The sequence below is a fragment of the Rhagoletis pomonella genome, unplaced genomic scaffold (genome assembly GCF_013731165.1).
Source record: "Rhagoletis pomonella isolate Grant_MI unplaced genomic scaffold, Rhpom_1.0 Rhpom_scaffold_00001, whole genome shotgun sequence".
Classification (NCBI taxonomy): Eukaryota; Metazoa; Arthropoda; class Insecta; order Diptera; family Tephritidae; genus Rhagoletis; species Rhagoletis pomonella.
Genome location: NW_023458555.1, coordinates 25,450,156 through 25,474,460, shown reverse-complemented (window position 1 = coordinate 25,474,460; position 24,305 = coordinate 25,450,156). Strand labels below are relative to the sequence as shown.

Below are 24,305 nucleotides of genomic sequence, written 5' to 3'. Positions count from 1 at the left end.
TTACAAAATGTAGCTGCTGTGGGAGTATTCCGTGTTGCTACGGGACATATCGTTTGAACATTTTCAGTTTATATTTGTGTAGTAGCTATATTACGTATGTATGTATACATGGAATGCCCGTATAGTAGGTAAATCGTTCATTAACTACAGCAAGCAAAGAAGGTCATGAAAGCTGTCCAGATATATAAAATAGAAAGGGCATAACAGAAAAAAAATGATTTTAGAAAACTTGCAACACGGCGGTCGCACAATTAATAATTACTTTTGTTTCAATTCCGTGCGCACAGTGCCCGTGGACGATGATGACGAGCAAGTGGATGAGGTGCCAGTTGCCGCTGACGCATTGGAAGATGTCGCTGAGCCTGAGGAGGCTGATGAGCATGTCGAGTCCGCACTAGAGCCAGCTGAACTCGTTGACACTGAGCTGTGGCAGGAATCACGCGCGGTACTAGCTGCACCACTGTCAGCGCCATCAAGTATCGATGTTTGCGATGCTACTAATGCCCCTCTGAAATTATTTGCCGCCAGCGCTGCTTTTAAAGGCTTTGTTTGTGCCAATTGTGCAGCAATGGCATTTGCTATTGTCGTCGTTGTTCCAGTTGTTGGTGTTGCTGCCGTTGTGATGGTTGACATGCAACTGACAGGTGTAACGCGCGCTGTCATTGTTGTTGTTTTGTCCATTGCTGCGGCAGTTGATGTCGATGTTGGTGATAGCAGTCTGCTTTGCTGCTGTTGTTGTGATTGTTGTTTTTGGGCATCTAATTGTGCTTGTAAGCTGCCAACCCCAGCTATGTTAAGCATATGTGGCAATGCTGTTGCAGTTCCGCCGCCTCCTCCTCCTCCCACGCCCGTTGCTTTTGTGTTGTTTGTAGCTAAAGCTTTCGGAGTTGCTGTTGCTGTCGCTTCTGCTGCCAGTGATTCCATTGTTTGCATACTCATAGCTGTCACCTGTTTGTCGACGCCACTATTTGTCAATTGCGTTGCATCCAGGTTGGCGGCTGTCATTTCGGTAGTATGCGTTGTTGTTGCTGTTTCCATTTGACTTGCCTTTGCTGCTGCCTCATCGGTAGTAGCAAATGGCTTCAGTGCTGCAGCGGCTGTTGTTGTGTAGCCCGGTAATCGCGCCAGAGCGGCTATTGCACCGATTGTAGATGTTTTTTGTTGGTATGCTGAGGGATTACTTGCACTGGTTGCTGGTGTTGTTTTCGATTGCTCAGCCGGCGCACTCAGTTTGGGCGCTGTCAAATTTGTTTTTGCTTTAATGGCCGACTTGTTGGGCTGCGCATAAATGTCACTGATGTCAGCATTAATACCCTTGCTGTTGTTGTTGCTGTTGTTCCTCTTAGTAGGCATATTGTTGTGTACACCAACATTTTGATGGCCTGTCAAATTCATTACTGGGGCTGTAAATAAGGTAGGTGTCACATTTGTTGCTGTTCCTGTCTGGCTTCCTGTTTGCATGGCTAGCAAATTAGCTGTAGCTGGCTGTTGTATTGCGTAAACCCGCTCTGTATGATGTGTAGGTTGTTGTTTCTCATTTTGTTGTTGTTGTTGTTGCTCAAATTTATCGTCCACTCCCACGGAGGAAATTGGCCGACTTTCGAAGCTTTGTAGGCCAGCATCAGCGCCGCTACTTAAGAATGTTGTTACGCCCGTAACACCTGCTGTCGTAAACGTAGGCGTCTTTGAGCCGATTTGAGTGTTGGTTGGCGCTAATGACGCGCCAGATATGCTATGCATTGCTGTTGTTGTCTGCGTCGTCTTTGCATCTTCCACTCTACTACTTGGCAGGCTATTAAGGACCACCGCAGCTTTGTCGGTTGTGGCTGCCTCATTTCGCTTAAGCGTCGAGTAATTAGCATCAGCAGCGCCACCACACATCTTTTGCTTCTGCTGTGGTATTAAGGGGCCCACAATAAGCGTATTCTGCGTGATTGGTGGTTCTTCTTCTTCCTCAGCTGTGCAATCGTGTGCCAACATCAGCGGCGATGTTGTAATATTGCTGCTGTTGCGACGCTGCGAAGGCTTACGTCCCAGTGTGGAGATGGTGCGAGGTGGTGGCAACGGCGGGTAGCGCGTTCCCATGCTGCCGCCCATGGTGCTGCCAAAATGTGGCAGAAAACTATTGGGCGGCAGTGAATTGCGTTTGTTGGTGGTGCGCAAATCGAGCGTCATAGGTGGTGAATCGTCTGCACTCGCAAGAAATTTCACATCAGCGTTGGTTGTTGTTGTGGTTGTTGTTTTCGTTGTGGGCAAAACTTTTGGATAATTACGACTTTTAATAACTTGCAGTTGCTGCGCAGGTGTGAGTGCATGTGCGAGCGCTGCAGCGTCGTCGTCATCGCGACTAGTCACATTTATATCCTCGCCCACAAAGCTGGTCACCTTCTCATCTTGCTCGGTGGTGCCGCATATGCTGCTATAATAGTGCTGCATGTCGACGGGGTCGGAATGCGAATGCGCATGCTGCGGTGTTTGCTTGTATATCGGCAATTGTCCCTGTTGTGGTAATTCTGCCTCGCACGGCTCGGTGGCAGCTGAGTGCTGACGCACAAGCGTATAGCGCGAGCTATCGAGCGAATTTTGTGGCGTGAGCAGCTCCTGATCGACCACCTCCACTTCCTGGCATATTATTATATTTCGGCCATCTGCCTTCAGCTTAAGCGCCTCAATGGGCTCCTGTTCCAGCACACTGCTGCTGCGCGTCTGTGGTGTGGCATCCACGGCGACACTCACTTTCGGTGGCTGCACTGGCTGTTTGAAACTGCCACCGGCGCTGCTGCTGCGTAGCGAAGAGAAAGTGGGCGATGATGATTTCTTTGAACCACCTTTGGAACTATCGGCACCACCACCACCGGCGCATGCCTTCGCCTCCGCTGCGGCACCTGCGGCAGCCGACATCCAAGCGCATACCTTTGTGTGCGCATCGACAGTCGATGTGCTTAGCTGCCGTGTCATTTGAAAACCATTGATGGGTGAACGTTCCGTTTTCACCGCTTCATATGTGTTCGATTTGCGTACAATATCCAGTATGTAGCTTTCATCTCCGTCATTTTGCTTTGAGCGCTTGAACTCATCATCGGTAGTGCCGTCATAGCTGAGTATGCCGCCTAGCTTGCGTTGCATTTTGTGCGCCTTCTTCTTCTTCTGCAGCAAGAAGGTTGAGTAGATGATGACATTGAGCACAATAAAAACGGCAATCAGTCCGATGAGCAGTTGTATTGTCGTCTCTGATTTGGCAACTTCCTCTTTGTTGCCTGCACTACTGGCACTACCAATGCTTGCGGCATTTCCTACGGCACTTCCTGCAGCATCACCTGCACTACCGTAAATTGCGTCACCTCCACCTCCACCTCCACCACCACCACCACCGCCACCATTGTCATCTTCTGTAATTTCCGCTCTTGGCACACCATAAATTGCATTGCCGCCGCCAGCCAATGCCGCACCAGTGCCAACACCGAGCCCAGTAAAACCGCCCAAAGCATTTTCCCTAACTGCGAAACCCGCACCAGGCACTCCAATAATGCCACCCATGCCACCTGCGGCGGTTAACGCATAGAGCTTCTCATCATCCGCATGCTTGGCTACGCCAAAGGTCGGTGGCGCATTATACATATTCTCCGCCAAAGTTTCCATGCCTACCACGCCTCCACCATTCGTACTGCTGGCGCCTGCCTCACTGCTGCCACCCATTTTCCATGGCTCCTGGAGTAGCAGTTTCAGTGTGCGTACCGGATCCTCGGCACCATTATCACGTGTGCCAAATTGACTCATGTGCCCGGTTATTACTTCGCTGCCACCTCCACTACTGCCATGCCGCTGCATCGAATATGTATTGTGCGTTGTGGCAGTTGTTCCACCGCGTGGATGCTGTGTTGCAATAGCACCGTCGGCTCCATCGTATACGCTTGCATGCAAATACGGTTGTCTTTGTATGTTTGCGATTTGATTCAGTTCATCGGGTAGCTCTTTGTTCCAGAAATTCATGTAGATTTGCCGGTACTTGTAGCCAATCGATGGTGGTATGCCTGCGAATATAAAATGAAGAAGTTTGTGAGTGCTTATGCCTGAGCGTGCTTATGTGTGTGTGTAAGTAAGTGAACAAATATAGTATGAAGTAGACGAGAGTTCTTTCATTGGGTTATGTCGTACTGAGTTGAAAAACTGAAAGCCTCTTGGCACTGAAGAGCTCAAGTAGGAGTGCTATATTGAAAGGGACGCTGTGTGGGCGGGGAATTCCACAGTAAAATGTTTAGTATAATATTAAAGTCAATCACTTGTACAGATAACTCAGGAAATAAGAATAAACAGTATCTAACATTTACAAATAAAATATATATTAATAGTTAAAATCTTTTTTGATTTGTAAAATTTTGATGTATAATTTTGCTTTAATATTTTCTTTGGGAGGCCGCATAGTTCAATTGCGATACCCTGAGCAAATTTATCTGGTCCGGGGTTTGTTGCTTTCGGTTACATAAGCGTAGAATACAAACCGATTTCCTGAAAATATTTTCCCACAAAAAAAATGTATTTCTATTTGCATGATTTTCTTCTGCTTTTAGTAGAAATATTTTTGTCTAAGAAATGCTTTTTTATCTAAAGAACATTGTTTTCCAAAAATGAGATGTTTCTGTATGTATGTAATTTTTTTCATATTTAATTTTTTTTAATTACTCCTTTTTCCTAAAAAATCAATTTTCCAAAAAACAACTTTTATATAAGGAATTTTTTTCTGAAACCTAGATTTTTCTAAACATTTTTGTTTTCTATAAATTCACTATCCTCTAAAACTGATTTTTTTCCGATAGTGGTTTTTAATTTTTGGTAAATTTTTCTGGTTTTGGAATAAACTTTTATTTCTAAAATTTTAAGGTAAAAATAAATAAATATGAGAGGCACGTTACGGAAAAACAGTTAGCTTTAAAATAATTCACACAGTATGCTTTGTGAAGCATGTTTCACTTGGTCCTAAAATGTAACCACTCCCACTTTCTGGCGAATCCTAGTTATTGCTAAATAGAACCTACCATTTCCAAACCTATATAACTTCTTATAGGGCTTGGAACATGTAAGTTATGTGACTCATAATACACTGTCTCGTTAGCGTTCCGATGGGGAGTCGAACTTTTCGTTTTGAGATCCTACTCGAGCTCCCAGTAGAGATATGATTGTGGAATCAAACTAACTCCAACGGGAACGATAGAGCTAGGTTAATCAATGTTATTAACTTCATCGAATAGGTCTCAGCCAGCAAAACGCTGCAGTAATCTGGGTGGCTGTAAGCCTCTCTAGAAGATAAAAGCTGAGAGAATTCATCAGGTTAGTTTTGTAAAGGCTTTTATGAATGTTGAAATCAAGTCCAGAATGATATTAAGTTGGCAGGTGGTAATAAGAGTTTCAGGTATGCAGTTTCAAGTTCACTGAAAATTTCTATAATAAATAGCACGATAACCTATCGGCCGATGTGCAGAACATACTTAAACTCCGTAGAGCAATAGTATTCCTTCTAATGTCACCTGAACGCTACCTGCTTAGTGAGATAGCTTTGCTTCATATATATAAAAAATATAATATCAAAACGGCATTTATACACTCAATATCTTTTTAAAAAAGGAACGGGCTTAAGGATCGAGAGCACAAAACCTGGACATTGACAACAAATGACGGCAACAGTGCTAGGAGATTTACTGAAATTACGGAAGTTACCAAGAAGATACGAAGAAAACTTTTTAGACTTTAGATGAAACAGATAAAAGTTCAGAGATGGACAACGATATTCTACAGACATAACTCAAAAAATATACCTACATAAAACGAAATAGTTATAAGTTAAATATATAGTTATTTAAAATAATTCGGTATGTTAAAACTTTTTACATTCAAACTTGAAAATCCGTTTTGTTTGCAGTGTAAGGCTTTAAAATTGATTTAATAGTTTGGGCTTAAGATATCTCTAAAATAGGTTTCACTTCAATTTTCCATTTTGCTACAATGCCTCCTCAAAAGACGTCTGTGGTCATCCAATCGATCCCCAATCAAGGAGAATTTATTTAAGGCCACTTTTTACAAACAAATCTAAGCACCTGAACTAATTAAATATTTTTTCTGGCTTATTTGTATGGGTCGGTCCATTGTGTGGCGTACCTATGAGCCATGAGGCATCCAAAAGAAGTCCGTCATCACATTCAGTGACTCTCGCGCAGACGAAGATCTGCAGCTGCAGCGGAAAACTGATGTTACACTGGCCCAGTTGAGGTATGGACATTGCAGTCATGGGAACTTACATCTATTCTGCCTCAACCCCGACATACAATATACACAAGTAGCTGAAGAAGGTTTCCACTACACCACCAACCATCTCTTAGGCGTACTATGGTGTACTACGGTCACTGGTTGTTACCGAAATCCTAGAAAAGCTAAATGGCTATAGATTTAAAGCATATGGATATTCAGATGGTCTAGTCATCTGCGTTGTGGGCTGACATGAGGACATTATTTCCTCCAGATTGCAAGTTGCGTGCAGTTTAACGGAAGACTGGTATGTTGCAAAGGGATTGTCAATAAACCCACTGAATTCCAGCGTTTTTCCATTTACCAAATGAAAGAAAGTCAGCTTGACTACGCCCACCTTGGCCAGGACAGAAATTGAGTTCTCAGAAGAGGCTAAATAAATATCTATGAGTAACGCTCAATAAAAGGATCAATTGGAACACACATCTCATGAATGTTACCAAAAAGGCTACCCCTTTGAGGTCACTTGGAGGCTCTCAAGCTAATCCAGAATGATCCCACTATCAAGTTCACAGATATAATGCTATCCAAGTTACCTTTTGACAAACTCTACAAGAACAAAGTACCTGAAAGGGAGTGCTGTGGTGCGATAATAACTATGATATTCAAAGGGTCTCAAGTACTTGGATCAAGATTTCATAAAAGTCTGCCAAAGGGATCATCCCAACCATATTACAGGCGGAAGTAATCGTAATATTGATCTGTGTTCAAGAACATTTTCGTAGAACGACAAACGGGGCTAGATTAAAATTATGTCGGATAGTGAGCAAGCACTAAAGGCCTTAGATTCATTTAGATCGACATAAAGGATTGTGGATAGTTGTAAAACAAGGAGCCCATAATATGGTTACACTGTGGTAGGTCCCGAGGCATTAAGGATTTTAAGGCAAGGGAAGGGCCGACCATATGTACCGACTGGGATAGCGTTCAACGTCTTTGGCAATGTTCAAGTGCATTGTATGAAAGTCTTAACCCCATCGTCAATGCATTGATTAAACTCACTAAAAAGGCCCTTAAACATGGAAAACCTTGGAGAAGACGAGGGAAATATCTAGACTTACTATCTCTTTTGTCGATTCTAAACCCGCTTTCGATAGCAAAAAAAAGAAGCTGAGTTCAGTTTACTTGGTCTAAATTTTCTTATGCGGTTTCAGCGATAAAACAAAAGAGTAATATTGCTCAATAAAAGGCAAAATAAAACAGTCATTCCCTGTTTTTTTTTTGGTGATAACTCCAACGTCATAACTTTCTGCTTACTTAGACCTTTTGTAAAGGTCATTATTTAAGAAAAATATGTATATAAATATAATTTCCACTAAGAAAAGGCTTACCATAAAACCATTTGTCAGCTGGTGGCCCCATTAAAATATAATATAATAAGAAATCTGTAATGAAACCCACCACTCTCTGCTCAAATTAATTTTTTATTTTTATAGAAGGGTGTATACTTTTTAGAACTTTAATAAAATAAAAAATTCATTCGAATTAAATTTATTAACTTTGAAAAGATAAGCTCTTGCAATTTAAGTATGGAATGCACCACCAAATGGCTTCCTCCTTCACAAACGTAAATATGTATACATAAGTACATTTATAGACATGCAGCCCTCCTGTTGCGCTGCTCTATAAGCGAAAACCAAATTGAATTAAACGGCTACCAATTAGTGGAATACTTTGCTCTCGAAAGAGTATATATTTAATGCTTTAATGGCCATTGATGGTTGCAGTTGTGGATGAGCAATCGACGTGCACATACACACATAGATTTTCATAGTACGAACGCCATCGAAGATACAAATGCTTGTACAGCGCAGACAGGCATGCGTTGGAATTTATTGAGAGAATGCCAACCCTTTTAGGCATTTGCAAATCCTTATTAATTTAATGGTCTATTACGGATTTTATAAATTACAAGAATTTACAGTCGATTTGAGTTATGTTATGCTGTGCTAGAGAGCAGGAAAGACCTTGCTGCAAGGATATTAATCTTCTATTGCATTTTCCTAATTATTACAGCATAATGGCTTTGATTATAAATTGTTGTAAAATAGCAAACAAAAAAATACACGAAACAATCGGGGGTTTTTAATTTCACAGTTGGTAGGATGTTGTAATTAGGATTAGGATTTTCTAATTAAATATTTTGCAACAGTACCTTTACAGTAATAATTTATTAATGGTTTGATACAAATACTTTATGGAATTTATTTTACAAAATGAAGTGTGGTGCATTAAAGGTACAGAAAATGCCTTCAATATACAAATATACGTGCATATATAGACAAAATTCGTGTATACATACTTATTTACGTACATGCACAATTGAACGCTTAATGTGTATTTGTGTATATAGAATCTGCCTTAATAGGTTAATAAGAAGCGAAACATTTTATTTAGATTGTGAAATTGTAGGACAACTCAAAAGTGGGTTTGAAAAAGTTTGCTGGAATGGTTTTTCATTGAACTCAAATTTTCTCGACCATCTTATATTCATCTACTTTATAAAAAAAAAGCTCCCCATTGAACTTTAATTTAGTTTATTTTCCGACAAATGTTTTTCGCAGAGCTGCAATCACTAACGGCCCGTTTTACGAAAGCATTTTAATGGTGATTTAGTTGCTCCCAAAATATGTTGCCCTTCCCTGGTGTAAAGTGTGTTACACTCAACCCTTTAAAAGGGCATGATTTTAAATTCTTGTCCATGTCTAGCTCACGCAATTCGCAATATTGTCGTTTTAAGCAACTATCTGATTTTCAGGGCAACCATCACCCCTGACAAAGTTGCTTCAAAGGGCCGATAATGTGCATTTTTGCCTTACAAGAGTGTGGCATTTTCAGAAACGAACACAAAATTTTCTCACCGTTTGCCGTTATTTTAAAACTGAATACGAAGGAATAAGGGGTCAAACAAAAGGCGACATTTTTGGGTACAAACCAAAATTACCGTAAGTTAAAAAGTTATCTCTTTCTGTCAGTTTCCATATTGAGTTCAAATAAAAATTATTTTTCACCGCAATTGCTTTTGTAAAACTGGCTACAAGTCCAGCGTGGCTGGCCCATTTTTTAAACTCTATCTTTCTCAAGACTTTATAAGATTTAAAATTATATCAAAAAGACTAAATTACTTTCGTTCATCTCCTTGAACTCTTCTGTGACACCCTTTCTACTGACATTATTGGTACATTGAATATTTCCTTAAATTATATACTGGCACTAAACTCCATTACCTACTCCCAAGGGATGGCATTAACAGAGTGATGGTTTTCAAAAGAAACTTCAAGATTCACACTTATAGCAAGGCAACGCGTTTAGGGCCAGAGACTGAAGCTTCCGGTGCCCCTGGGTACCATGCCTAGCACATTTCAAGCGGAGGTCTATGCCAACAGTCTGTGTGCTGAGATTAAAATTCAAAGAAATTATCGAAGCGAGAGGATACTAATTGCGAGCGATAGTCAGAGGGCTCTTAAGGCTCTCTCATCATTCGAGATCGAGTCTTTTTTGGATTTGGAGTTTGTAGAGAGGGTTAATACTTTGACTGAGATCAATAATATTCAACTGATATGGGTACCAGGGCACATGGGGGTCGACAGTGATGAGCAAGCTGATCAGTTGGCCCGAGAGGCTGCAGCTTGGACGCCGATAGGATTTGAGCGCCGCTCCGCCGCTCATTGCGTGGCCTGGGCCTAAGGGTTCACCTGTATTATTTAGCAGTCTACTCAAGTGACCTGTGTCGATTTTGTGACGCTGATAAATAGACTCCTTTGCACCTTATTATGGAGTGTGAGGCCATTGTATGTTGAAGCGAGAGGAGTATAGGGCACCTGTGGCCAAGAGAGATGCACATATACTCTCTATCACCGGAAAATTAACAGTACCGATTTGAAGGAGAAACTTTTAACAGGGGTATTATTACTTATTTTACGTAATTTTCGATTACGAAATGAAAGGAAATAAATGCATACATTTATAGAATATTATTTAATGATAACTTACATAAATTACGTTTGTCTTTAAGATGTATACAAAATTTAGGCATATCGGATCGCCTTTTGCAATTTTTTTATAAATTTCCCCATTCGTCATACAGAGTCGCTCCATTAAAATACATTTGTTCACACTTTTATTATGAATTTTTTTGAAAAAAAAAATCTGGCAGCATTGGTGGGACCAAAATAGTTTCTTACAAGTTAGTTAGTTATATTGTTTAAACTCACCAATATTCATGTAGGCTTGTGTACGTTTGTTAAATTCAGGCCAATCGAGATCGTAGCGGTCCCATTCTAAGGCATGCAAATTAATAAAGTTACCCTTCCAAGGAGCCTTTGGATTGCTATAAAAAATGGAAAAATAAAAGAAACAAAGAATAATGGAATTACTCTAATGTTCGCTTAAATGTCTCTCGGCAGTGCACAATCTATGCAATACAATCAAATTTAAAGATCATGAAAATTCACTTACAACTGGCCATCAAAGAAATTTAGAATTTTCGCAAAGTACGAAACAGTAACATCTACTACATACATAGTATAACGGCTTGTGCAAACAAATAAAAATAAAAATTTATTTCTCTATCCCATTCTATGTATTGCCTCAATCAGTGTGTGGGAATGCCAACACACAGCTGTGCGTGCATGGACACACATAATCACATACAAACAAAGAATTGCATATCTGCAGGCGCAAGGAAATGTTTTCCAATTCATACATACGCAGTGGCGTACACCGTAGCTTGCAAACATTCAACAAGACTGCAATCTTAAGCGCATTTGCAATAAAAATTCAATTTACCGGCTATTGCAGGAGATTTTTTTTTAGGTAAAATGCATTTCGTAGAATGCATTTGTGCATTTATTGCGCAAAATTTAGAATCTTATCTTGTGAATGCGAAAAAAAATAAAAAAATTAAACAAATCCACACAAGCGTTAAAAGGAAAAAGATTTAAATATAAGTGCAGAGCATTTATGCTGCTTCGGCGCTTACCCTGTTTTTGCAAAATTCGTCCAGTACGTCATGACGGCCTCGGAGAGCAGCTTTTCCTGTGCACCATACGAATTGCTGGGAAAGGGACCGGCCGGTGCAAGTGGTGCACCGAAAATGAAGGCCAACTCTTCGCCTGTAATGCTGTGCGGCAACTGCCAGTAAATAAAAATAAAGAGGAAATTGAAAACATGTATGCTAAAGAGAAAGAGCGAGCTGTATATAAAATTAAAGTGATTACATTTTTTTTCTATATGCTGAAGGATACTGTTGTTATGGCGCTTGTAAGAATATTTGTAATCACTGAAATGCATGATGCGCATTTTATAAAAACAAATTCATTTTTTGGTGACTTTCATATAAACTGCAACGAAAAAATTTCTGTGACACTTAATTAGTCGAAATGGTAGGCTTCGATTATACCGTACCTGTTTTCTTTTAATGTATGGCATTTTTTCGCGATTTGGCCAATTTAGAAATATTAAAAAACTTTGCAATATTTGCTCCCAAAAATATTAAATCATTTGAAATATTCAGCAACATTTTGTCGCTGCTAAACTCGTTGTAAAATTTGCAAATCCATAAATCTCTTTAAAATTCCGCGAAAACGAATAGTAAATTAAAAATTCAGGTATCGCTGATACTTTCATTTTGTTGAACTTTTAATCGACACAGGGTGTTCCATCGTTTTTTTTCGATACTTATACAATAACTATTGCACAGAAAAGAAAGTATTATACACGGTTGCATTCAAAAAGGTCAATGCATGCGTCGAAAATATCATGTATGGTCTAAAAAAAATTTTACCTAAAATCTTGGTTCTACCATAAGTGTACTTAGTACGTAAATATTGGTTTTCGCTAACTGGCTTCAGTATCGCATTCTTCACAGCTGTCCTGCTTTCGCTAGACTAAGTTTTAAACATGGAATGGAATTTTATTAAAACTCTGAGACGCTCTGGGGAGCTGTGAAGAATGCGACGATTTTAAGTCGTGCGTCGTCAATTCCTATTGGGCAGTTAACTGTAGCGCTTTGTTTCCTTAACCCTAGAATGGTAAACATAGCCTGTGAGGCGTAACAATTTTTTGTTTTTTGCGATAATTCCATTATGTTGCCGAAATATTCATACGTGTGTCGCCTAAATATGAGGCAATGTTTACCAATAAAGGATTTTTTTTTTGTATAGGAAACTTTTAATAACAAAATTTTTTCCAAGTCATAGGCATGATATTCTTTTTAAATATGTTAATTTGATCTAAAATCTATAAGCTAAAGAAATTTTACAAAAATATCTGGAACGGAAATATATTTAAAATATGTGATCTACCAATATGACTGTGACAAATTTCAGATATAAAAAAATGAATTTTTTTATAAATTTTTGTTAAAAAAGATATAGTAAATACGTATTTGCTTTTGTTTGAATTGAATTTTTTTTTAATAAAGGTGAATTGTTCGTTGATTACAAAGTTAGCCTCATAGGCGATATGTTCACGCTTAAAAGGCTAAAAAATCTATTTACCATTCTAGGGTTAAGAGGCTTCTTCCTAGTGAGATCTTAAATAGTAGAATGGAGCTATGACACTAAAAGCATATTTTGGTCCACTCTGAAACTAAGAGTTGATTAGCTATTCGAAACTTCTGAGCTGAGTTACACTTGTGAAAAAAAAACAGCTCCGCAGGGGACAATAAATAGTGAAGAAGTGTTCGCAGAAGAGTTAACATCCTTTCATACGCTTACACTTTGTTATGGTCTGACTTCGCTTCATGTCACTGCGGCACATCAAAGAAGCCAGTACTCCAAATCGTCCCAAACTGTAGCCGAAAAGCTTAAGAAAAAATTTATACATAAATAAAAAAAAATAACATTATAAATAACAACGAATGTCCGAATGTAAAAAGCTATTTTCTCCAACAAAAGAAGAAAGTCTTTGTCCAATGCGAGTTTAGATTTTAATTGTATAGAAAACTATTTGATTCGCTATGTGTGATTTTCTACTGTGAAACTGTACCTACACATTTGAAGCACCCTGTACATGTATGTAAAATAAAAATCATTTAAAAAGTATCGCCGTTAATATTTTTGACATTTTTGCACGAGTGCTTGCGCCCGTGTATCCTCGGGTGTTTTAAAGGTATTAACTGTCTGCGTGTTCATGTACACATGCGCTTATTAAATATGGAGGCACATACACTTGTACTTATACACATAAGCAAATACTACTATGCAATATATTTTCATTATTTTGTGGTTTATATGTTGGCCTATTTTTTTGAAGGATTATTTCCTGCCTTTTTTTGAACAAATTTTGCTAACGGAAATTGCATTAGAAATTTGAATTTTCAGAGTTGAATAAGCTTAGTGGATATTTTTCATGCATGAATTTTTCGTTCTATTTTAATTAGATTTTGTACATAGATACATTGTCTTTATCCCTGTATAATATTTTTATTTTTTTATTTTTTTGGTTTGTCTCTAAATCGCGCATTTGCAGTAGAGTATGTAAATTTTTTGCCAAAAAATATCCATGACAAATTATTGGTATTTTCCACGCATATTTTCCGGAAGGGCAAAATTAGTTTTTGAGTTGTGGTTAATTTGTAGTAAAAGATGAAAATGTCATAAAGCCATGCTATCTTTAGTTGTTTTACAATTCAATTAGGGAAAATTGGTTATAGTGGGAATTTTAAACTATTGGAAATTGAAAAAAGTCCTTGCATTTTTCAACTCATATTTAAACTTCACTTCATACTTTGTACTTAATATCTTTTATTACAAATGCAAAGTATACCAATAAATATAGGTACAAAATATTAGTTTTAATACTGATACTTTTATATATCACGCTGATATTGATACTGACTAATACTTGTACTGATACTGACATACCAACAGTAACACTAGTATTCATAACTATACTAGAACGACCATTGAACAAGAATAAATTTGCCCATCAACCGCTATCAACCAGGCAAATGGTCTACAACCGCATGCAACATGCCCGACGTTTTGCAAAAACATCGGGTGACAAAAAAGGATTATTCACCATCAAAAAGGCGGTGAAAACCTTATTCGTTTGCACACGACTTTCTTACGCCAATAGGAATCTCGAACTTCCGAATTTATATCCGGAAATAAGACATGATGCATCGAGATTCTAGTAAAATTCATAAATGACACATAATGCACACGGGTGACGAAATAAATTCAAAGCTAGTAGATAAGCTCGAATAACTTTAAGTATCTATTGCGGATCGAGCATCCTGGTGTACAAGAATGCCTCTAAAGAGAAAAAGCTTCCTAAAAGCATTTGCATTATGTCGGACAGTTAGGCTAGCGCTGAAGTCCCACACAATAACAACAGAACTTGTAAAGGTCTTAAATGCTCTTGAAATCAAGAAAGCAGTATTACTGGGCTGGTGCCAGGGCGTGAGGACCATGATGGCACTTAACAGGCCGACCGCCTAGCAAAACACAAAGCTCCCATAGTATCACGCAAGCGAAATGATAAAAAAAAGGCGGACAAAAATTCACAAAAACACAGGGACTAGAGGGAATATCCAGCACTAACTTGATTCTGCTCTGGACATCCCCTCCGGTGTCTGTTTATTTGTGCATCCCAAGCAGTTTCTAAAAGGTTCACAAATCTAGGCAGGCAGGACCGTCTCACCCTTACTGTGTTCTTCTCGGAACACTACTCCCTGCGCTATTACCTCAGTAAAATGAATTTTTCAAACACGAGTTATTTTAGCCGGACTTATTTACCAAAACGTTTCACACATGCTTGAAAGAAGGAAGGCACACAAGGGAAAGCGCTTGAGAAAATTATCTGCAACAGACTCATAACTATCGCAAAACTTAAAGGTTTTCTATCGGCCTTACAGTTTGGTTCAGAAAATCCCGGTCGAATACAGACGTAATTAAATCTGTGGTCAATATTAACAAAGAGGTCATCGAAGGCAAAAGGTTCCGCGGAGGAAAAGAAGAGTACTGCGCGGTAATAATGCTGGACGCAAAGAACGCCTTTAACACTGCGAGCTGGCAGCGAATAATGGAAAGTCTCCTTAACCTTCCTATACCCGCGTTAATTTTTGTAACACATATACCCGCGCACGGTCTCACAGACCGAAAGTTCAAACTACATAAAATATTAGTTTTTTCAAACAAAACTAAAAACAAATTATTATTTTTCAATCCCGTAGATGTAGTAAAAAAATAAAACTACGCATTAAATTTGTATTCACTTATTTTATTGATTTTAAGTGATTAACAAAAAAGCCATCAAAATCGATAATTTTTTCTTAAGTACTACAAAAACAAAACAATAACATATTTTTTTATTCACATAAATAAAAATAAGTTATAATAACTTAAAAACACTTCTTGGACAATACATAAATTATAAATTATATTAGTTTTTAGTCTTGAAATAAAAAATCATGGCATATCGCAATTCATGTAAAAATCTGCCTTAAAAAGAAAACTTACGCTTTTACCTCTTCAAAAAAAAACACAAAAAATGCCTTTTCTAGCTTAAAAAATATTTATTTGCAATAAAAACGTCAAACTATCTTATTCATTATCCTTACGGAAACACTCAGGACACACCATAATAGCATGTTCCAAACAAAAATACTGTCACAAAAAATTACACATATACCCGCGTCGGTCTCACAGACCAATTTTTATAAAATTCACCAACACGCCTGTCTAGTGCAAACGCCAAATCAACACTAATATAGAGCTTGCAAGAAAAGCGGAAGCTAGCAGTAAATTCAGCTTTGTAGAGTTTCTGGAAAAACAAAAAATTACGTAAAATCATTTTCTCGGTCTCACAGACCAACGCGCGGGTATAGGAAGGTTAAAATGGAAGCTCCAAGATACATCATAACAATAATAAGGGAGCGATAGGGGCCTTGAGGAATGCAGCGCCATGACGGGAGTGCCTCAGGGATTTGTTCTCTGACCGCTGCTTTGAAATCTATTGTATGACGCCATCCTGAGCATCGATATGGCCCTCGTACAAAGATAATTGGAGATTAATAAAATGTTGATGCATTCAAACACCATGTTTTTGAGGTTCTGATATCACTGTGGCAAAAATGCTTCACCAATCAGGTAGTTTGAGCTTATGCTGGAGGGAGTTTGAAGTTGCAAGTTTCTATCGAACTTCTGTTCTAATCCCATTTTTGAATTGAAACTATTTTAGCGGCGATGAGTTAGGTGGGAGTAAATTGGCAAATTCAATGGAAATTGCACACGGAAATGGAATACAAAGAAAAAGATTAGGATGAGGATACCGATAAAGGTAAAGATGAAGATAGAGGAAGAAACCTTAAAATAAAGGTAATTATAGAGAAACAGAAATAGAGACACAGAGACTCAATCTGGGAACTATTTTGAGATTTTAGAGATTTTCGGGATTCCCGGGACTTATCGACATAGTAATCGACATTTTTATTGGTTCTGTTATCGCTATTTTTGCCGATTTTAATATTGAATTTTTTATCGATTTTGCTATCGATATCTTCGGAACTTATCGAAATAATAATCGATACTTTTATCGATTTTGTTATCGATATTTTTATCGATTTTGTTATTGATTTTGCAATCGGTATATTTAACGAATTTGTTATCGATATTTTTTATCGGTGTTTTTATAGGTTTTGTAAACGATATTTTAATAGATTTTGTTATCGATGTTTTTACCGAATTTGTTATCGATAGAGACACAGAGACTCAATCTGGGAACTATCTTAGGACTTTAGAGATTTCTGGGATTCTCGGGAGTTATCGACATAATAACCGATATTTTTATCGGTTTTGTTATCGATATTTTTATCGATTATTTATCGATTTTGTCATCTGTTTTGCTATAGATTATGTTATCGATTATTTATCGATTTTTTGTAGATTTTTTTTATCGATTTGCTAATCGATTTTAATATCGATATATTCATGGATTTGGTTATCGATATTTTTAAAAAGTTTCTTGTCGATTTTCTAATCGATTTCGCTACCGACTTGAATTTGTCATCGATTTTGGTATCGATACTTTTTCCGGTTTTGTTGTCGATATTTTGTTAGATGTTACTATCGATTTTGTTATCGATAGAGTATAAAGATAAAAACTAAGATATAGGAACACATAATAACATAAATGTAATTATAACGAACCGGGTATCTAGATAGAAGAAAGACGAAAAATATGACCTTAAGCAAAAGCAGAGACAAAATAGATATGTAACGTAAGTTTCACTTCTTGAGCGCGACCCAGGTTCACTTACTTTTTTTATACCTTTCATGAGCATGAAATGGTATTATAACTTTGGTCCGATGTTTGTAAGTACCAGAACAAAAAGAGATAGACCCATTAAAATGTATACTTATATGATCAGAACGTCGAGCTGAGTTGATTTAACCATGTCCGTCTGTCCGTATGTCCGTCTGTCCGTCTGTCCGTCTGTTTGTATGCAATCTAGTCTCTCAGTTTTCTAGATATCCGTATCAAATTTGGTATGTGGGTGTATTTTTATAATGTATTAATCATTTGTCGGAACCGGAAGAATCGGACCACTATAACATATAGCTCCCATACAACTGATTGTTCAGATATGAGATTTTTCGTTATAACTTCTCCATTTATGCAGCTACGAACATGAAATTTTGCAGTACTTGCACCCATTATCAGCAGAATACTTACAGTGAAAATTACAAAGATCGGGTCACTATAACCTATAGCCCCCATACAACTGATTGTTCAGATATAAAATTTTTCGTTATAACTCCTCCATTTATATCGCTAGGAACACGAAATTCCGCACTGTTTTCAATAATTATCAACAGAAAACTTACAGTGAAAATTAAAAAGATCGGGTAACTATAACCTATAGCTCCCATACAACTGATTGTTCAGATATAAAATTTTGCGTTATAACTCCTCCATTTATATAGCTAGGACCATGAAATTTCGCGCTGTTTTCACTCATTATCAACAGAAGACTTACAGCGAAAATAACAAAGATCGGGTCACTATAACCTGCAGCCCCCATACAACTGATTGTTCAGATATGAGGTCTTTTATCATAACTCCTCCATTTATGCAGCTGGGAACATGAAATTTCGCACCATTTTCACTCATCATTAACAGAATACTTACAGTGAAAATAACAAGGATCGGATGACTACAACATATATCTTCCATACATCTGATTGTTCAGATATGGGATTTTACTGTAAAACTTCTTTATTTGAACAGCTAAAACCGATAAATTTCGTAAGCTATTTTATAAATAATAATACAAAGTCTACTGAGAAAATCATCAAAATATATGCTGTATAAGCTTTATCTCCTATAGCACTGATTGTTCAGATACCAGTTTTTGCCATATATCTCCTTTATGTAGGAAACTAAACCCAATAAATTGTGTTACCGGTTTACATACCGATCACATAGCAGTGAAAATCACTTAGATTGGTGCCATATAAAGTATATCTTCCATACCTCTGATTGTTTAGATGCGATTTTTTATATAAGTATGTAACTCCTCTATCGATGTATGCAGATGTATTCAAAAGCAGTAATCTGTCAAAGTAAAATTTGCAGATGTTCATGAAAGGTATGAAGCCTTCGGCATAGCCGAAGACAGCGCTGCTCTTACTTGTTATGTGTTAAATTTGGCCTTATACTTATTCCTATCATCTTGACGTTGACTACATTTAGCCATCTCAAAGTGCTTAAAAGTTTCTTAAGTTTCTGTTAAAATTTTTCCTTTTAATCAGCATAAATTCATCACTTTTGCTTTTCCAAAATGCACAATAAAGTCTAAAATATCTAAGTAAAATGGAAAGCGAAGCACAACCAAATTTAGCTACTCACTTTCATTTTAACAAACATTTCAGCAAATTTTAAATATGTCAAGGTAATTGTTGTGTTGCCGCCTCTGTTTTGCTCCGGCAGCATGCATTCAACTACGCAAAAGTAAAATATGACAACAATAACAAAATAAAAAAGAAAACCTTAACTTGGAGTCAGCAACTTTTTACGCTCATTAAATGTTTTCCTATTATGCTTGGAAAAACTAAAATGCCAAAATGCCATCTAAAGCAGACACACTGTCGCATGAAGTCGTTGAACTACTTAATTTTTCCGAAAAAAAGGAGAAACTCGAAATGAATTTTTCCCATATTACACATTTGCTACATAAACTTATTGCTGCTGGCGTACATATGTTGCTCATTCGAAATAAAACATAGGAAGAACAAGCGAATACAAACGACCAATAGTTTTGTAACTAAAACTTAACTGGGTGCTGACTAGCTGGATGTTGATTTCCGATAAATACTGGCGATAGCTTTATGCTATTAATCAGATTCATGCAATATTTTAAATAAAGCATTTTTTCTAAAACCAAAAAATGTAACAAAAATAAGAAAATAATAGTAAATATTAGTTGAAATTCTTCATTTTGGATTATTTAATTCTATTTTGTAACCAATAGTAGTCTCCTTTTCAGCGGAAAAGATCCACGCAATTCCATTTAAATCTTATACCAGGATACTAACTACAAACTTTGCTCGGATTATTGCATTGTTTTTTTTTTTTTGTTTGTTTGTGCACTTTCTGCTTCTACAGTCAGGAAGTCAATACAAATCGAAGTAGTAGCAAAGTTTTGCAAGCTTTTGCTAAATATACATTTGTTTGCAACTATTTTCCACTACTTTTATGTTATTATATCTTCCTCCTTTGCTCTCTGCTCAAACTCAAATAAGTTGCGCTGCCAAATTATAGCAAACAAACAACAACAGAGCTAAAGAATCAGAGTCATAAATGACTGTGTGTGTATGTAAGAGAGTTTCTAAATATACAGTCAGCGTCAAAACTATGCATACCCTGTCGTTTTGACGATTTTATTAATTAAAATTTTCCATAAAACAACAGCAAAAATCGCAAGACTCAAGAATCAATTCTTTTCATTTCATACATAAATCGGAAAAATGCAAGATATACCAAAAATTTTAAAATTTAAACAATTTTTTTCTTAGAAAAATTGTATAGTATGCAGTTTGGTAGCCCATTAAATTTTAGTATAACAACACGCAATTTTTAAGTTGTTAAAAGTAAGCGTTATTTTTTGAGAATTTTCCTTGTTGAAGATGTTGCGAGTTTTCTTCCATATAACGCATGAACAAAATCTACTGCTATATGGAAGGAAACGCGACTTGAAACAAACCTGCATACGAAATCGAGTTGAAAAATGTTCAATTTCTTGGTAAATATTCATTGCATTTTCCGTGTTTTGTATAAAATGAAAAATATTGATTCTTGAGGTTTTTGCTGTTGAGTGAACTATATTTTGATAAATAAAAAAGGAAAATTTGGTATGGAAAATATGTATCTACCTATAGGTAAATAAATTCTTTAAAACGTCAGTGTATGCATAATTTTTGACGCTGTCTGTATATCTATGTAAAACATGATGATCATTAAAGTAAGTAAAATCAACTATTGGGCGTTAACGTGCAAGTCAGAATGTTCATAAATATTTTATATTTCTGACTTAATGTGTATGCTTGTCATCAAATATGAAATTTCGTTCGATAAAAAGGGAAACCATTGAAAGTCGGACGCTGATTGGGAGTTCAGAAATGTGCAATTCCTAGATTTAATAGCGTTGAGTAAAATTAAATTTGGTATCATAAAGTTATCGGGTTGGTCTTTGTAGTATTATTTTGTATCAAAAAGAAAAATGTTATGTTGTTTTTTCTTGAGTGTTAGCTTACACAGATACAACTAACGAAAAGTTTACGTTAACATGTTTTTATTTACAGAGACATTTGCAAACATTTAATTTCACAAATAGCATTGAATTGAGCAAAAACATTTAGTTGGCTGGATTGTCAACTTATCTTAACTGTGGAGTTAAAGCAATTCAGTAATCGTCGTACTTTTACTCCGACAACTAATTTGCTCACTACCCATAAATTAAAGGTCCCATTAAACTTAGTTCTCTCCTACAAAGTGGGGTACATTCAGAGATCAGGTTTCTATTGGGTTTTTCAGCTAAGGCCTAGATAATTATAGGATCAACCTCGCCTCAATACCTGCCTTACTAGAATTTTATTATTTACCAATGGACCACTGCACAGTGGTTCAAAACAATTTGTGTTTACAGTTCCCTGGAGCCTTGATTTTTCACTCAATTTGATAAATTTTTTTAATTTAAAGCTAATAAAATTTCAAGAGACCATGGAACCCGATTTTTGAATTTTTGTTTATTTGTATTACATTTTTTTAGTGCAAAATGCCGAAAAAGCAGCAATTTTGAAGAAAATTGATTCTCCTCCTTTAGCTAATAAATGTTACATAATAAAAACTATTTTAAAACAATTGTAGGGTTCCCCAAAATGAAAAACAAAATAAAAAAAAAAATGGAAATGTTATAAAAAAAATTCACAAATAAAATTTTGTTTCTAGAAAAGTGATGAGAAATAAAAGCGTTTATTATATTATTAAAAGTCAACGCGAAGTCTTAGCCACTTGTAACTTGCATTTTATTGTACTAAAATTTATTGATCTATAAAACTGCATACCCAAAATTTTTATAACAAAAAAAAAATATTTTTGGTGAAATTTTTTTCTTAACATAAAATTTTTTTTTAATTTTGTTTCGCTTAAGGAGAACCCTACAATTTTTTTCAACTAGTTTTTCTCATGTAACATTTACTAATTCGAACAGAAGAAACGTTTTTTTCAAAATTGCTACTTTGCACTAAACAATTTAATACAAAAACAAATTACAAAAATTAGGCTCTACTGATCTCTTGCAAATTGTATTAGCTTTCTTAAAAAACCCTAATTAAATTAAGTGAAATGCCAATTTTGAGCCACTGTTCATTGGTTGGCACTTTTATATTTTCCTATTACGCAAAGTAGCACCTCCCATGTCCCAATCTTCTTGTCGTAAAAGTTGAGTTTTTCAAAGGTGGGACCAAAGATGCCTTCCTTACCCACGCGCTCGTTGAAATTGCTAAGAACGAATTTTTGTGTAATGGTGGTGGCGTCCATCTCTTCCGTGTTGAAGTATTTCGCTTTGATGCGAATTAATGGCGATTGGGGTGAATGGCAGTATTGGGCGACGGAGTATTTTGCCTTGACCAGTCCAGTGAATTTCTTGAATGGCAATAATGTTTACCTTAGTCTTCCCTAGAAAATCAACCAGCCGTTTAGAGGTACTTTCCCAATTAAGGGTACAGACACATTCCAGGCGCATACCCTCTAACTATAGACATACGTACGTTGCTGTGGTCGTCATCAAAAGAAGTGAATCTCATCCAAGAAAATTTTGGTCTTTTCACCCTGTGCATGAATCGTTGCTGGGGAGTGGCCTTCTCATATTTTCTCGCCATACAACGGATGATCTAGATCGAGGTGATCACTACCCAGAGGATACTTGGTATACAAACCGGAAGTCGTGAGCTGCTTGAACCGCATGCAAAATATTTTTTTTTTTTGGACACTGCATGCGCGGATTTCTTCGCCCCGAACCATACACTTCATTTTTGCTGATGTCTCCCAATGTGAGATGAATAACTCAGGGAATGAGGAGAATCTGGATGAATTTAATAACACAAAACTTATTCAACCGAAAAAGGTTTGGGTAGGCGCTGTCGCTAACAGTAAATATCAGCTACTACCTGTGCATGATGGTAAGTCGTGCCGAATCTCTGCGGCTTAAAGCGCTGTGGCTTTGCTTTAGCAAACTCAGAAGGCATTTTTGAGGGATGCATCAAGCGAGTTGAGCATGATTTGGGTTGTCAACAATCTCTTCGGTAATTTGGTTGAACTGGTTAGAAATAGTGACACTCTCTACGCTTGGTCCAAGGGCAGACCCATTGTGATGCAATCTTTGTTCCCCTATGATGTTACGACACTTACTCGTGATCAAACGATAATACTGCAGGAAGTTTTATTTTGGGCACTTGTGATGTGTGTATGCATTATTCTTATGTGAATATTTTGCACAATTTTTTTTTTTGGCGTAGCATACCTTTAGGCACGGCAATGGATATTCTTTGTCATCTAAACAGTATGGCATACAATTACGCACCGAGGAAGGTACCACTCCTGGGGGGTCTCATCCATTTTTTTCAAAATTCTCTTAGATAACCAAAAAATGTATTAGGCTGGAATATATACATATTTTATAAACCTACAAATTAAAGTTAACTGACTCTGCCTGTCCGATGATTGAGCTGGCTAAATCAAGTAAATAGAGGAAAATACTTATGGATTAAAAATAATATATATTTTCGATTATAAGAAGGAATAGCTGCATAATATCCGAAGAAAGAACAGTCACAGTCAACATTGTGACCGGAAAACCGCAGAATGACTAATGATCTTGTGAATGGCATCGCAAAGGAAATAATGAGGCACCAGGAATCTTAAATTATCTGTTTTTATCTCGAAATAGCCACTTCTCCCTTAAATTTAAAGCGTGCTACAAATCTAGACTTATGGCCGTCTACTCAAGTTTCTCATGACGAGCGCATGAAGGTTAAAAACAGAGCCTCCTTTACTATATTTTTAAATTTTTTATTTTTTTTTAGCTAGTTTAAGGAACCAATACCAATAAAAGCCACACAGAATGTCAAAACCACTCAACTTTTGCTCTAAAATTGAATGTCAACATTCATTGTCAGAATTTCGTTATTTATTATATATTTCCAAATTTATACTAAATGACATAAGATTTGAAGTCTTGAAATTAAAGGGCGAGGAGGTGGCAGGCATAAATTTAATTCATTTTATTTTCGCATAAAGCAAGCCTGCATACACGCAACTGTGAATACATATAAAAGTGTTTGTGCACATGTACAGAAGTAAGTATGTATGTATGCATGTGAGTCCAGCCATAATATTTGCGGTCGCAACTTGTGTCTCACTCAAATGTCAAGTTCGTGACAAGAGTTTTTCGTTTTTTTTTCACCATTTTCCTCGCTATTTCTTGATTTTTAATACTTTCA

General features: G+C 36.9%; 1 protein-coding gene across 1 annotated transcript in view; it reads right to left on the bottom strand.

Moving 5' to 3' along the window:
- Window positions 1–258: 258 nt before the first annotated feature.
- The window catches only part of LOC118741606, a 170,511-nt gene continuing 146,464 nt past the window's right edge, over window positions 259–24,305 (bottom strand). Inside the window, exons 10-14 of the mRNA XM_036473624.1 lie at window positions 11,279–11,430; window positions 10,512–10,627; window positions 3,926–4,031; window positions 3,543–3,811; window positions 259–3,293 (exon numbers count right to left, since the gene is read on the bottom strand). Of these exons, the coding sequence (XP_036329517.1) occupies window positions 259–3,293; window positions 3,543–3,811; window positions 3,926–4,031; window positions 10,512–10,627; window positions 11,279–11,430 (3,678 nt within the window). The remainder of the gene's footprint in view (window positions 3,294–3,542; window positions 3,812–3,925; window positions 4,032–10,511; window positions 10,628–11,278; window positions 11,431–24,305) is intronic.